Below are 15,518 nucleotides of genomic sequence, written 5' to 3' on the forward strand. Positions count from 1 at the left end.
TCAAAACATTCATCATTTAATGTCTCTGTCCGCAGTTTGACACCGTGAATCGATCAATCGACAGAAAAGTGATTGGCATGTGATTGAGACTGGAGTTGTTAACGATCAGTGGCGCAGAGAACTGGGTTTACTTTTAATGTATGGGCTTTTATTTTTATTTAAAGTGTTATAAATAGTGACTTTAAAAAGCTGTAATTAGCACGATCGATAAAAAATATTAAAATCATGATGATGTGACGTGTTTTCTTAAATCTGGAGAATAAGATTTAAAGGCCAGTGCATCTCTACACAACATTATACATTTAACCTTTTATAACTGCCAGTAGTATTTACACATTGTCACTTAACTTAAAGGAGTAAGGTTATTTATTTACTACACAATAACTACATAATTACACATTATGAGTGAAGTAATAATAATAATAATGCTTTAGCCATCCAAGAAAAACAAATTCAGCTTGCAGCAGCTTACTGAATGATGAGCAATATATCAATATATGCTGACTTTACTCTGTTTACCTGTGTATGCCCTGCAGCCACTGATTAGGTGGTAGTTAATCAGTGAATTGATTTCAAGCAAACAGAACATTGTCCCAGCTTCGTAGTTTGAGGATTTGCTGCTTTCGTTTCTCTTCTTTGATAGTTAATCAGGAAACCTACCGTTTAACTGACTGATGATTTAAACCTCTAAACATTAATCAAAAATGAAAATAATACTTTTTCTCATGTCCTTTTTACGTAGAGAGTCTTGCTGCCAATATACTTTGACTTCAGGTTGCTTTGGTTTGGTTCAAACCCCCAGAAGATTAAATTTATTATCATACAAGACCAACAGAAGCAGTAAGTCTCTTTTTCCAGGCTGAAAACAAGCTTCTCTGGTTATCAGTTCTCGAAATGATTTCAGCTCTGAATGAGAAAATGTATTCATGTATGTAAACGGGGGAAACTTTAATCCTCTTCTGTTAATGAATTTAGAATATATTTCTCCTCACTGAGAATGTTTATTGTAAGAAACAAGTGCATGATTCAGTTTATTCTTATTTAAATGTCACTTACTGTTGATATGTTCTCTTTTGTTTAGTTTGGTCTTGGCTCTGCCTCCATTAACCTTTAACCTTTTGTTACTTGTAGTCTCACTTGTATTGTAAATGTCAATATAAATGCACAGCCCAGCATCGCTAACACATACTGTGCTTTGAAGTGTCTTTAATACAAACGACAGTGCCCTTAAATATGAATAATCTGCCCAACAGAAAAAGAATACGGAAGATTAAATAAATGTTTTTTACACCATGCAAGGAAATGCTTTGAAAGGAAGTATCACATCTGCACACGGAAGTAACAGATGCCTAGTGTAGATAAGTATTCATACTTCATGTGTGATCTGGATACAAGACCAAGCGTTAAGAATACTGAGACACAAAATATAACACTTTGTTTTAACCTCCTCTACAGTTTTGTTGTGACCATGGATCCGACCTGCAGTGCTTCTGCGGCTCCAGCTGGTTTGACTGTGCAGGTGTGTTTCCCCGGTGCCCGCGCTGCAGTTTTGGACAATCTGAACCGGCAGCGGGAAGAGGGCCGGCTGTGTGACCTCTCTATCCAGGTGCAAGGTCAGGTGTTCAGGGCCCACCGCTGCGTGCTCGCCGCGTCCTCGCCTTACTTTCATGACCAGGTGGGCCGGGGTACATCAGTGTACGATAAACATCTGTGTGATGTAATGAGTTATTAATGTTTGGTGGTGACTTCCCTCAACAGGTGTTACTGAAGAATGTGACAACCGTCTCCCTGCCGTCAGTTATGGACCCGGTGGCCTTTGAGAGCGTCCTGAGCTCTGCCTACACAGGCCAGCTCAGCATCGTGCACGATGACATCGTTAACTACGTCACTGTGGCCAGTTTCCTCCAGATGTGGCACATCGTGGACAAATGCACCGAGATCCTGAAGAGGCCCCGGCCCTCGGCAGAAGTGACCCCTGGAGAGGCGGCTGTAGCTCACCCGGGCACTGCATCTCGCCAGCAGTCCCCAAGCAGCACAGACTGCCTGTATCTGGAGAGGGAGGGACGACGGAAGGAGAGAAAGCCTGATGCCTTGCCTCCGTTAGCCACGTGGAGACGCCCGCAGCAGTTCCCGAGATGGGGGCGCCCGCGGCCCTCATCAGCCCAGCACTTAGCAGACTCTCAACTGGACACCCTCCCTGGCTATGCGGATGGTGATTACACCAGCTGTGAGGAGGCATGGGTATCGAACCATGCCAAAACTAGCCACTTTGCTCATGATGGACCCGGACACAATACCCGGCACCACGGGGGGTTCCCCGGTGGTGAAGCATTGAAGCAGAAAGGCAGGTTTCAACAGCGGGGAGCGCCGCCGAGCGCTGATAGACTGCTTGATAAGAATAGAGAGAGCGGGGACAGTGATGAGACACGAGAGAAGAGGAAGAATGAGAAAAGAGAGATTGAGGCTGATGAGGGAGTGGGAGAAGAGGCGGAGGAGAAGAAGGAAGCCTTTGCACAAATGGGACACTGTGGTAAGACACAAAAGCCCCCTTTTACTACAGATATGTATACGATAGATATATGTATATGTCTCTGACAGAACGACAAGAAACAGTTAAAAACTACGTTAACTTAAAAGTTTGAAGTAAGTTGAATTACACAGTTTGTTTAAATGAGTGTCTTATTGCCGGAGGAAACTGAGAACAAAAAGGCTGTAGCTGTACGACTGTAGCTACCTGCATGTGATTTTGTTTTTTCATTTCTCCAACAGACTTCCACCCAGTTTCAAATGAGAGTGTAGGTGCCGGACAAGCCACGGGGAAGGTGAGTGTGGAGGAGATGAAGGACAAAGTGCAGAGAAACGTGGTGGGGAGTGATCCCTCCTCAGGCCTGCCCAGTGTTCATGCTTGCCAAACCAGTGATGGCGTTCCAGGACCGTCCTGTCCAGTTTCAGCCCGGCTGCAGTGGCAGACGGGTCCCTGGTCTCAGCAGGAGCAGAGGCCGCAGGAAGGAGAGGCTGGCAGCTGCAGTAAAGACGAGGACGAAGATGAGGAGGAGGATGTGGACTTTGAATGTTTCACAGAAGGGACCTTTAGCAGAGACACATACGATGAGATTGAAGAGGGCACAGGACAGGTTTCCCAGAGGCCTTTAGTGCCTGTATCTCCCGATTTCACCATGGCGGGCTCGGAGGTGAACTGGCCCTCCACCAGCGTGGGACAGGGTGGCTCACTGACCCCCACCTCAAATCACCATTTGTCTCCATCCTCCGCTGCCTTTCCGCCGCCCTCTTCACCCCCGACCCCATCTTCGTCATCCTCAGTGTCCCTCGCTGGCGCCCCCTACACGGGCAAAGTCCACTTCTGCCACTGCGGCAAAGCCTACACCCTGAAGAGCATGCGCGACCGCCACGTGAAGATGCAGCACCTCAATCTAAGGCCCTTCGGCTGTCCCGTTTGCACAAAGTCCTTCAAGATGAAGCACCACCTAACCAAGCACCTTAAGACTCACGGAGGGCTGCGGCCTTATGAGTGCGGCCTGTGTGGGAAGAAAGTCATTTGGAGAGACAGCTTCCTCAGGCATCAGGCTCGGTGTGAGAGACTTGCCTCCACCTCCTCGGCTAACAGCAACAACGCAAGCACACCGGCGGCGGACGTGGATGACAGCTACAGTTATGGATTTGAAGACGGCGAGGCTTTTCTTGCGACGGGAGGTCAGGTGAAAGTGGAGGAGGTGGATTTTCACGGGGAGATGGAGGACGGGATGCGTGGCCTGTTGGGCGGCGTGTCTGGGATTGTGGATCAGCTAAGAACTCAGTCACAAAGTTTGGACACCGGTAATCACGTTTTCAAAGAGGAGGCGAGTGAGAGCTTTAGCGGAAATTAAATGTGAAACAGGTTTACAGCACTTAAACTGTATGTAAATAAATACATACAAGAATAAAAAATGAATTACATGATGACTTTAAAAGTCTATGGAGTCAAATAATTGAAGGCTTCTATGAGCAGCCGCTTTTGTTTCATCCTTTTTATGTGCATTATTTTCCTGTTATAGGTATTATGAAAAGAAAAAGGAACAATTTTTTTTGTGCAGTGCCATTTGCTCAGTTCTTGTATAGTGATGCTGTGAACTGTACATTTGTAAAAGGCAGTGTTGTGAATGTACTTCTCGAGCCCCACTGAAGTTAATATTGCACATAAATTATTTGCCATTGATCTGCATTAGAAAATAAATGCAACATTTTTTTTTTCTGTGCCATATTGATGTCTCTTCAGACTATGTAAAAGAAATAAATCTTGGTATATATGGTAATAAAAACCGCTTTGAGTTTTCTGATTGTAGAATGTTGGGATTTATTCTAGAACACTGAGGCTTGTTGCCGCTGGGTCATTCTAGAACACTGGAGGCTTGTTGGCCGTGGGTCATTCTACGAACACTGGAGGCTTGTTGCCGTGGAGTCAGTTCTAGAACACTGAGGCTTTGTTGCCGTGGATCATTCTAGGACACTAATCTCATTGTAGAATACTGTTGGTTTGGGTTTTAAAACAGTTCCTTTGCAGCACATTGGTGGAGCACCAGAGGTCTCTGTTGCTCAACACTGCAGCACCCCTTTATTGTGATTAAATTGTGCAAAAAGTCTTCCCTGTGTTCCTCCTCCATCAATTGTGAAAGACCCTGAGAGATGGCGAGCTAATGAATGGAGCTGTCAGTTAATGTATTCGGGTGTATTCAGGGGACAGCCTATAGAAATTTCCCTTTTCAGTGAAAAAAAAACATGAGGCTGTGATAGTGAAAGAGAAACTCTAAAAAGAGGTGCATTAAGGAACAAAGGTTTTATATACGGCCCTATATATATATAATACACAGTATAGGAAAATACACGACAGCATGTTCATATTAACTTCTTTTTTCTATCAAAGTAAGGTTGATAGGGGTTGAACAAACGGTTAAAGCACATTAAAAGGATGTTTTTTGGGTTAAGCGTTAAAGGTTGTATCTCAGAATTCTTTTTGAGGTTTTAATTTGTAGGTATAATTTATCATACCAGACATCTGTATGGCCTGAATCATTGTTAAGACAAAACCATAGCAACAGGCTTAGCCCTTTATGTGAATGTGACAATGAGTCAAGCAAAGGAAACATTTCCTTTCACCTCCTGTTTGTGTGATGCTGATTATTGCAAGAACATTGCATTGCAGGAGAGACAGAACTCTTTGCTAATTGTGGTTTTTGTTGCGGTTGTCCAAAAGTTCTGTCTCAGCGTTACTTCTAATGATGAGAAACACTGTTTTCTATTTCTGTGTTTTATCCTTATTAAGTGTTCAATTAAATGTGGGACAAAATGTACAGTTGATGTAGTTGATATAAGGATTATTGTCTGAGATAGATGATTGAACTCTAGGGGATATTTGGAGAGTGTGTGGGAGTCTTCTCAGTGGTTGAGTTAAAGGCTAATGCAGTACATACTTTGTGTCTTCCCTCCTCAGTTATTCAGAGCTCGGTAAACCTTGAAGCTGGTTAGGACATGATGTCGCAATGTCCAGTATTGTCATCATTAACAGAATCAGAAAAAAGAAAAGAAGCTCAGACGAGAAGCATGATACGCTTCAAGTCTGTGTGGTAAATATGTGGCTGGAGCCACTAGTTAGTTAGTGTAGCTTAGCATGAAGACAGAGAGCAAGAGGAAACAGCAAACCTGGCTCTAGTTTGGCACATAAATTGTTTTTACACTAAACAAATGAGATATGGCTTGTTAATTACTGAGCTTTAGAGGTGCAAAGAGGCGGTTTGTTCACAGACTAGCTGTTTCCCTCTATGCTAAGCTAACTGTCTCATGGCTCCAACTACATATTCACTATACAGACAAGTAGAAAGTATTATCGAATTATTATTGTGAATAAGTATTTTTCATTTTAAATGTAGGCCTGTAAATGTAGATCATTATGTTTTGGATACAAAAAGCTCTAAAACATGACACATTGACAACAAAATTGTCAGATTTTAAAACATTTAATAACAGAGAGGACATAACATGTTTATTTCCAGTTAGAGTTTTACATTAAGAGGAAACAAAACACTCAGTTTTCTAAGTATCAGCTCTAATTCCTGTAGCACCACCACATGTCAGCAACCCCAGAAACAAAAACACCTTTACAGTTCTTTTTGACTGTTCTGTTAAAGGGAACATACAAACAGAGCATGTACAAATAAGAGAGGCAATGTCATTTATCACGAGCGAAAGAAAATCGACAAATTATGCGTCAGAACATTTGAAATCAACATACGGTCCTTCCTCATACCATCTCGGTGCTTCTGCCGTAAACCTTTGAACCACTTACTATCTGACCATCAGATAAAACGAACATTTGTCTGTCATCTCTGAAATTCACGAATAACATTAAAACCTCAAACTTAATTTAAGATGCAAACAGAAACTCACAATAAATAAGGTAGATATAACATAGAAAAGAGAGCAGACCAGTTTAGTTGTATTATTTAGCTGCAACAGTGCAATGGAAAAGGGCGTTTTATTTTTTGATAGACTTGAATGACATCATACTGTACATGTTTATTACTTACACAGAAGCATAATGACGCAAAACTGTTACATTAAAACAATATTAGAGTCCACACTACTCATATACTGTAGGTTTCCAGTTGTGTTTCTTTGCAACATGCATTTCACTCGAGCACAACAGCCACACACAGGACCACTCTCCGTCTATACTTCACATATGAAACAAAAACAATGCTTTGTTTGGCGTGTAAGTTCAAGCATCAAGCAGCGAGATACATAAAGCGGTGCTCATGTACAAAATGCAGATGACGGGAGACAAATAGAAAAACAAACATCTGCCATGAACGAACCTCAGACAGCAGACAGCAGACACTAGCACCATCAGACCAAGATACTCGAATGGGTGATTTTTACAGTGAGACATTCTACTAAAAGCAAACCTCTTATAAACACCTAAATAATGACTGAGACAGGATGTGCTTGGGAGTAGGATTAAAAAGAAAACTAGCACGGTGACTGCCTACATCCCCTGGAGAGTGGATTTCATACTGCGTCAATGTGAAATGAGTCGCGGTCTAAACATAAAGGAGGCTTGTGTTAGTGGGTTAACATTTCTTGAGGTTGTGAGTCCGCCGCTTGCAGATCTGTTCCTCCTCCTTCGTCTTGTCCCGTAGGCGTTGGATCTGTTGTTTGGTCCTCGGCGGAGAGCTTAGAAGATGGTGCTCCAGCGTTTAGGGGGTGGACGGGACTTGGTGTCTCCCTGCAGAGGAGAAAGAGGATGAGAAGAAATGTCTATCTGTCCAGAGATGGCCTCTAAGAGCAATGTGGGGTGGTTTTCTGTTAAAACTGTACTGAAAGTTCATGAAATATTTGATTGTCAAGTGCTTCACATTTATCGGGATGGGAGGAGGTCCTCCACACTGAAAATAAGGCCACAAAAGAGTCGAGGTAGATGGCATTTGCAGAAAATGAATCAATGAATACGTGTATGAGACATTTTATATTTGGGTTTACATGTAGTGTCACTGTAAAAATGGAAATGTTGCTCTTAAGCCCATTAGTTTATTATGATGACGGGCTGCTGTGAAAGCGTGTTGAATGGCGATGAATGAAAAGCATCACAACTGAAATGGTGAACCGTTATTAATGTGTTTATTTATTACTCACTGATCTCTGATGAGAGCATCACTGTTGCATTTTGGGCAAACACAGACAGGAAACAGTGTTCATGAAGCCCAGTTGTACAGATAGAAAAGAGGTCATTGTGAGTAGAAGGAGGCAAACGTGCGGTAAGCTCACCAGGTTGAAGATTCTGGACAGTGTGCTTTGGTCTCTGCGTCTTCTGACCGGTGACTTTGTGCTCTCGGCACGCGGCGACGAGGCCTAGAAAAAGATGCTCTATAAGCACAGGTGGAGACCTGAAACCAGGGCCTGCTTTGCTGCTTTGTCATGGTATAACCTTTTAACCAGACGTTTAATTCATTTTACATTGATGGCCTCTTCTCTTTACAAGATGAGACACATTTTACCTCAGAGCATAAGAGATGTCTTGCTACTTTAACAAAATGCCAGACGTAAAACAATTGCTTAAAAATGTTATAGGGGCACAATTATTGCTGTTGTTGGACAAAAAACACATATCCACAAATAATATGTCCTTTAGAAATAAAGACAAGACTGCATACTTCCTTATTAGTACCCTAACTTTTTGCATTTTTTGGACATTTTGCACATATATCTCTTTGTTTACCATCCATCCTTTTAAATTGCATTGGGACCGACCTTTTGGTGTTTGGATCCATGTTTTCATTGAGTATGTGATGCTCTTTGCCAAAAGTTGAATTTTCCTTGTGGACAATCAAGGTGGACTGATGTGAGGTTTTTGTAATCATATAACTTTTAGAAAATTATATACAAGTTATTAAAGTCTACGGGGTCGTAAAATTGTCTCAATACCATTAACATTAATTTCAGTCTTACTGCATGTAAGCTGTGGGAAAAACAACAGAACTGCAGGTATGTGGTTTCTCTGCAACAGCAGCAGTGTGGAGTGGAAGAAGCAGTTGTTTCTGTTCTGTGGTCTGTTATTGTGAGAGAATAACATGACCGAGATGTGGAGGAAGACACGAACACGTGACAGGACCAGATTCAGATAACAGCAACCTTCAGGGGAAAGAAGATGGATGACAAGGACAAGGTAAAGTCCGCGGTGAACTGACACACAAACTCGGATAATCACCGTCAAATGACAGACAGATGTGAAGACACAAAGAAGGTGAAAGGCCTGAACAGATGGATCAGTGAGTCATCTCTGCCACAGAGGGGATGAAGGTGTTACAAAGAACAAGAGGTGAGAATAATAAGAGGAACAGGAGGAAGAGGAGGGTGATGCAGGCCAAGAGGTCCTAAGAGAAAATGTTTACCGGTTGTGGTTCATAAATAGTTGAGCTGTTTCAAAGTCATCCAGAAGCAGCGAGTCGCTCTGGATTGAAGCAAAGACAATAAATTTACCAATAAGCCAATACTCGCTGGTGTCAAAGATGAATAAATCCATCTCTCCGACTGATGTGAATGAAAGTGATTTTCTGTGGCACCCATTAAGAGTGAGCTGCTGGGAGCTTTGCCTTTCAGCTACTGTATGTACATGCTGGTGAATCAGCTCTCGGCTTTTGAATATGTCTTGATTCTGCACGCTGAGGTATAAAAGATATTTCTCTTCAGGGAGCAAAGCAGTGAAACACACAGTGAGAGAGAGACGAGCGTGTAGGTTAGGTAACAGGTGCGCTGCAGACAAAGGACACATTGCGGAGGAGCTCTCTGCAGACAGAAATGGGATCATTGCACACACACAGAGAGACAGAGAGCGGCGCAGGCAGCAGTGGGGCTTTTGTTTGGTTCGAGGAGGAAAGATTGTGTGACGTACCAAGCCCAAGACGTCTCTCCACTGGACATGAAAAAGAAACAGACAGTGACATGATGAGATGAGAGTGCAGTGACACCTGCATCCGCCTTAACACATCTGACAACCATCCAGTTAGAGATGTCAGATGGCAAGATTAACTGTGATGTGGTCGTAAATTAGAATTAAAGGTGGGTAATTTTGAGCTAATTAAAACTTTTTAATCTAATTTAACTATTTCTGTGATTTTTTAAAACAATTACCAATACAGATAAATACTTCATCCAGCCAATTCTCTTTCTGGTGTTGCTTAAAATGAAGCACAAATGTTGCACAAAAGAGTAACGTGCCCTCTTTTTGGTGCACAGGAAAGGTAAAACTCTCCAAATTATGTTTGAGCAGAACAATGTTTTTTTTGTTTTTATCTTCTCCCAGTTGTCCTCTTGTGACCCCTAATATTTATTATGTGAACCATTGCAGGGGTCCCGACCCACAGATTATTTAACCTGCATTGACCTCAATATATAGTAGAATTATTAATTAGAAACTAAAGGCCACTATGTGTTGACATTTTAGCCATGCTAGCAGTATTGGCCAACTTTTGGATGGATTGCAATGAAATTTGGTGGAGCCATTCACGCTCCCCAGAGGAGGACGCCTACTGACTTTTTATCTAGTGCCAAACAGGTCAAAGTGTTTGATTATCTAGTGAAATTTTACAACATCTACGAGTTGCATTACCATTAACGTTGGTACATTTATGGTCCCCCAGGATGTATTTTAATAGGTTTGGTGACCCCTGGATTCGACTCTAGTGCCATCAACAGGTCAATTTCAGTTTGTCCAATAGGCCTATTTTGGTTTATGACAATGAAATACCTGCTTAACTAATGACATTCTCAGATGTACTAGTGTTTAGTGCTAAATAACTAAACATTAGCTAAAAAAAACAGTGTTTAGCACTTATTAGCAAATGTTAGCATGCTAACTCAAAAACTATCATGAACATCCATTATACCGGCTAAATTAATGACAATCAGTCTCAGATGTACTGGTAGTGTTAGTGTTAAACAGCTAAATAGCTAAACCTTTGCTAAAAACTATGTTTAGTGCTAACTAGGTGAACTAGCTTTAAGTGCTTATTAGGAAATGTTAGCATGCTAACTTAAAAAACTATCATGAACGTGCATTAAACCAGCTAAACAGCGTGTTAGGATTGTCATTGTGAACATATTAGTCTTGTTATTTGACATTAACATCTTTCAAATTATTTGGTGTCATATATTGACATTTTATTTGCAAGAAAATATGAGACTCTCTGGGTCCCAAGGGAAATTCAAGATCCACAGGAAGAGGGGCTAGCGGCATGCGTTGCTGTCTGTGATATTACCACTGGATGGTGCCAAAGTTATAAAATCCCCAACATAACATGACACAGAGAAATTTAATGTAGGACCATTAGTATAGATAAGGAGATCATGTGAACAGCGTTTAGAAGTCCTTTGAAAAACACTTTAAATGAACAATAAATTTAATTTCATCAGTGCACCTCTGCAGCTTCAACGTGCAGCTCCTCTGAAATGATCTACAGAACTGATATTGTGGAGAAATAACACTCACCCTGGATTTAGGACGAGGAGAGGAAACCTGAGAAACACCAAGCAACAAACAACAACAACAGAGTGACTGATTGCACAGGGCAGGAAAGTAGTACAACAAACTCTGTTCTGAAATAAACAAATGATTGAGCTGCTGATTTTTTAAGTATGTAAATGAAGGAGTCACGCAGCTTTGTAATCAGTGAGGGAGCTGAAGGAAACAGTTTAGCGTGCTGTTTTTGAAATGCTGCCGCGATATTGATGCCAGGAGTTGGATCCAAAGTAAATCAAAAGAAAACACTGACAGTTCAACTCGCACACAGTATGAATTGAAGGAAATTGGTTTGTTCTGTGTTGTGATTTATGCAACTCATGGCCGTCTCGGAGTAATACATCAAACTCTGTTGAGCTCAAAATCCGTTGGAATACATTTGAATAAAACTCTTAGCAATGGCGCAACAAAAAGTGACTCCATGTACGTGGTTAAGTGTATGTGAAACACATGATGTACACAGTATAACACCATTTAATTTAAAAAAACTTACAAAGCTCCTGAAGAAATGCACCACAGCATTTTCATTGGTCCGGCGGCGAGTGGAGGATTGCTGGGGCGAGGAGGCCAGGTGACCCCGGAACGACCCCTGTGAGGATCAACAGAAGTGAATGTGTTTAAATTACCACAAGATCAATCAAATTGGAATCAGATCAAATGGCATCAGATTTTCAGTATGTAACACAGCAGCATTGAAAAAATCTTTTTATGAAATATATTCATGACGGATTAGCTTGGCATGAGCTTGAATAGACGTCAGTTATTTCCTGAAAGTTGGTCTCAGCTGCACCATACCTCCTAATATTATAATTACAATAATTATAATAGCTTCAAGGCCCTACTGGCTGTCGAGTCTCACAATGCGAGAGAGAATCCAAATTAAGTAGACAAGAAGTACAACAAAGGACTAAAGCCATGTTCTATGATGTAAAATCTGCAAATTGAGTCAATTAAAGTCACCCAAAAGGCTAAAAGGAAACTGCAGTATGAAACCAAGAGATTTATCAGATGAAGCTGGTCTCTACCTTTTTTGTGAGCATATTTAGAACAACCTCACACATCTGACCTCTGCCTGCACTGCTGACAGCTGATTCATCCTACAGTCTCTCAAAAAATGTAGAAAAAAATACACTAACAATAAAAAATATACAGTTGATATAGATTCCACAGAAGGGATAGAAAGCCTGTAACATATGAGGGAAAAGATCTAAGAACAAACTTTTCTTCATCTATCTAAAAAATTGTAAAGACACAAAAATCTGAGATCCGGTGTTGCACCTACTCAGAAAAAGAGACTTGGATGTTAAGATGAAAGGGTTTCTGTATGAGAGCAGCTCTGACTCCTGAAGGCCCCTCCCATCACACAACATTGAATCTGGAACTTGAAAAGAGGTTTTATCTGAGGTTTTCAATCTGCAGCTCACATCCTACATTTACCTGCACTGTGGAGGCTTAGTGCATCCACTGTAAATGTATCTAAGGCTTATGTTTTCCTATACAACATTCAGTGGGTGTACACTTTTAACTTAATGTACTATATAAGTTCATCACAAAGTTGTGAGTCAAAACAACGGCAGAGGTCACATACTGACACAATCTACTGAAAGAAGTTAAAACTCAGATAAAAGAGTTTTTGATGAAGTTCTGAACTGAAGAATAACTGCAGTTTATAAAAGTGTTAATGCTTTAATAAATATGTTTTCGGGTTAACTGTAATGTGATATTATAGTAATTTTACAACTGTTACATACATACATTGAAAATTTTAAGTAAAACAAACTCTTTTAAGTAAAAAAGATTCTTGGTTTAGCAGCTTTTACTAGTAGTTTTAAGTGACACTAACTTCTTATAAGTTACAGAAACATTCCTGATTGAACTACTTTTTTAAATTTTGTTCTCACAGTACAAGTAAAAATCATAAAATTAAATCTGTAACTTAACATTACTAAAGCTACTTGATCAATAATAAGCTTACAACTTTAGCTAGTTTGACTTAAAATTGGATAGAGTTTCAACATTCTTTTTAGTTAAGCTTTACTTTTCTTGGTTTTATTTTGTATAACATGTTCAAGTACACTAAAGTGTCCCCTTAAAATTCAGTATCTAAACAACACTCAACCAACATGTTGGTCCCAGTCAACACTCAAAATAATAAGTAAAAAAAGAGTATGAATTCTTTTTTTCATTAAAATCATATAGCATTCTGCTTCTCGCAAAATATATGTAATGCAGGCCAGATGGGATTTTTGCCTGAATATTAATTTAAAACAGGCCCAAAATAAGAGAACTACTGATTTAAATCTCAATTCAAGCATGTCACATTGGTGAAATGAGCAATCAGTGCTCTATGCTCCTTTAAAGGAGGATAAAACATTTGAAATGTACTTTTCTCTCTCTTTAAAATTAGTAACTGCTCTTGCATACTGTAACTGAATTTGTTTTTTAATTTTTTTTATGTTCCTTAATGGGTTGAGGAAATGCCTACATTTTAAACTTTATAGTAACTTTTACAAACCCAGTGGATAGACCTAAAAGTACATTGTCACAACCCTGAAAATTTTGGAAATTTATAGTTTTCAAAGGACAGCAAGAAAACGATGAACAACTAATCAACAGGTAATTATGGAGGAACTGTTTTTTTTGAGTTTTGGTTTAAGCAACACTGACTGGAATTGCTAACTAATGTTTCCAAATTCAACAAAGCACTAAAAACAAGAACAATAGAACAGCATAGTGAGGAAAAATGATCAAATATTAGAGTTTTCTAACATCAAATTAAAGTTTTAGCTGCAAAATCCCTGAACTATCCGCATTAAATGCATCAGCGCTCACCTTGCTCCGTTTCTTTTTGTCTCCTCCAAAGAACTTGCTAATCTGATCCATGAGACCAGGAGTCTTCTTTTTCCTTCCAAGCCCGAAGGTGCTCTGCCCTGAGGTGCTCGCTGTAGCCATGCTAGTATTTGCTGAGGCTGGGTGGGGTTGACCTTTCTTTATCTACTCAGTAGTCCTCTTCCAAGACAGTCCACAGTGCCAACGCTCGGCTCTGCTGCTTCTTCTGTTGGTTTGCACTTCTTCTGACGTGCAGGGGCCGTCTTTGAAGGTGTTGTCCCCTCAGTCCCAGAGCACCATGGGACATGAGGGGGGTCAGGTGGGGTTGGGTGGTGGTGGTTGCGGTGTGGCTGGAGTGGCAGTGAGGTCCATGGCTCTGGCTCGGTTCCAGGCATTCTTTGGAGCTTCAGTGGCTGTGTCAGTCACTGCCGCCCTCCGCATGGGCCTGACCATTGTTCCTCTACCCATCTGCTTCACCCCGGCCGCAGGGACAACAAGGGTTATCTCTGAGTCTGCACTCACACCCTGATGCAAAGCAGCCCGCAGCACTGTGAGGCCATTGTTGAATGGGTCTCATATATTTTCTTAATGGATTGTCTTTAAATTAGATGTACAGTCACCCAGATTAACATACGTAGAGGCCCAGAAGAAAGGAAATGCTTGTTGTGTGAAAACCTGTGAACACGAGCCAAGAAGTAACTGTGTCTGCAGAGTAATACGATAAACTTGTGGTGACTTTGCATGTTTGGATTTTTCTCCATTTTTGTATTTTCAAATTAAAAAACAATGAGATCTATACAGTCCCTTCTATTACTGGATGTTTATGAATAATGGAGATTCAAAAGTTGTGTTTTGGACATGAAATAAACATGGCGATGCTGGCCAACGTTACGGAAGCTGAGAAAGGCCATTTTTGCAATTCATTTTTTATATTCTCAAGATGACAAAATAATCAACCTGTTATCACGACTTATAATGTTTGTCAGATATCAGGAGTGCCATGCCAACATGCATATGTGGCGTATTATAAAAAATGAATGGAGAAATGACACAACGTGAACCCAAAACCCAGGAAAAAGTGCATTAAAAGCATCTGAACATTGCAGAGATCTTAAATCTTCACTACTGCATCACATTGCCATGAAATTAGCTTTCAGATGTTCATTCTGGTAACAATTCTGTTCAGTTGAGTTATAAATCCTCCCCGACAGTCATGACAGTTATCTTGAAGGCTGAAATCAGGTCTGATCAAATGGACCAGACTGCACTGTAATTACTGTTTTTTATATGAATCTATTTTATTTTGTATTACTGTGCAAAACAAATGAAACTACATAAAAACTCATGATAAATTATGTTGTTATCTCAAGAAATCTTTCTTGGCTTCCGTACAAAATAATGTACTAATCCAAAACCAATTTAATGTGAAAAATCAGCAATGATTTATTTCGTTTTTGGTGTCATGACAGCTCACCTGGCTGGCGCCTCATGTGCAGAGGCTGTGTCCCTGCTGCGGCAGCTGTGGGTTTGAGTCCAACCTGTGGCCCTTTGCTGCGTGTCCTCCCTTATCTCTCTTTCCCCCTTTTCCTGTCTATCTTCAGCTGTCATCTATCTATCTAAGCTC

At 40.8% G+C, this 15,518-nt stretch overlaps 2 protein-coding genes across 5 annotated transcripts; one reads left to right on the forward strand and one right to left on the reverse strand.

Moving 5' to 3' along the window:
- The first annotated feature begins 62 nt into the window (after positions 1-62).
- zbtb22a (zinc finger and BTB domain containing 22a) lies at positions 63-4,330 on the forward strand. Its single transcript, XM_035681791.1, has 4 exons — positions 63-840; positions 1,456-1,675; positions 1,759-2,530; positions 2,770-4,330. Exons 2-4 carry the CDS (start codon positions 1,469-1,471, stop codon positions 3,882-3,884), a joined length of 2,094 nt encoding a protein of 697 aa, XP_035537684.1. The 5' UTR covers positions 63-840; positions 1,456-1,468; the 3' UTR covers positions 3,885-4,330.
- Positions 4,331-5,989: 1,659 nt separating this feature from the next.
- mbpa (myelin basic protein a) lies at positions 5,990-14,164 on the reverse strand. Of its 4 annotated transcripts, XM_035681826.1 has the most exons (8): positions 13,898-14,164; positions 11,559-11,654; positions 11,036-11,062; positions 9,440-9,460; positions 8,940-8,998; positions 7,816-7,899; positions 7,684-7,704; positions 5,990-7,276 (listed from the first exon to the last, which is right to left on the reverse strand). In XM_035681826.1, the coding sequence occupies exons 1-8, from the start codon at positions 14,015-14,017 to the stop codon at positions 7,114-7,116; spliced, it is 591 nt and encodes a 196-aa protein (XP_035537719.1). In that variant the 5' UTR covers positions 14,018-14,164; the 3' UTR covers positions 5,990-7,113. The 4 variants fall into 4 exon arrangements, with proteins under 4 accessions (XP_035537719.1, XP_035537720.1, XP_035537721.1 ...); XM_035681827.1 differs by lacking the exon at positions 7,684-7,704 and having other exon boundaries at positions 13,898-14,157; XM_035681829.1 differs by lacking the exon at positions 8,940-8,998 and having other exon boundaries at positions 7,169-7,276; positions 13,898-14,151.
- Positions 14,165-15,518: the final 1,354 nt, after the last annotated feature.

The sequence above is a fragment of the Morone saxatilis genome, unplaced genomic scaffold, assembly GCF_004916995.1.
Source record: "Morone saxatilis isolate NCDOM2014 unplaced genomic scaffold, NCSU_SB_2.0 Contig9, whole genome shotgun sequence".
NCBI lineage: Eukaryota > Metazoa > Chordata > Actinopteri > Moronidae > Morone > Morone saxatilis.

Coding starts and splice junctions, on each gene's coding strand:
- zbtb22a (XM_035681791.1), top strand. CDS start 1,469: ATGGATCCGACCTGCAGTGCTTCTGCGGCTCCAGCTGGTTTGACTGTG. Junction 1,676..1,758: donor CGCCTTACTTTCATGACCAG/GTGGGCCGGGGT, acceptor TTCCCTCAACAG/GTGTTACTGAAGAATGTGAC. Junction 2,531..2,769: donor TGCACAAATGGGACACTGTG/GTAAGACACAAA, acceptor TTTCTCCAACAG/ACTTCCACCCAGTTTCAAAT.
- mbpa (XM_035681826.1), bottom strand. CDS start 14,017: ATGGCTACAGCGAGCACCTCAGGGCAGAGCACCTTCGGGCTTGGAAGG. Junction 11,063..11,558: donor TGCATTTCTTCAGGAGCTTT/GTAAGTTTTTTT, acceptor GGTGTTTCTCAG/GTTTCCTCTCCTCGTCCTAA. Junction 7,900..8,939: donor CTATTTATGAACCACAACCG/GTAAACATTTTC, acceptor ATCTTTTTCTAG/GCCTCGTCGCCGCGTGCCGA.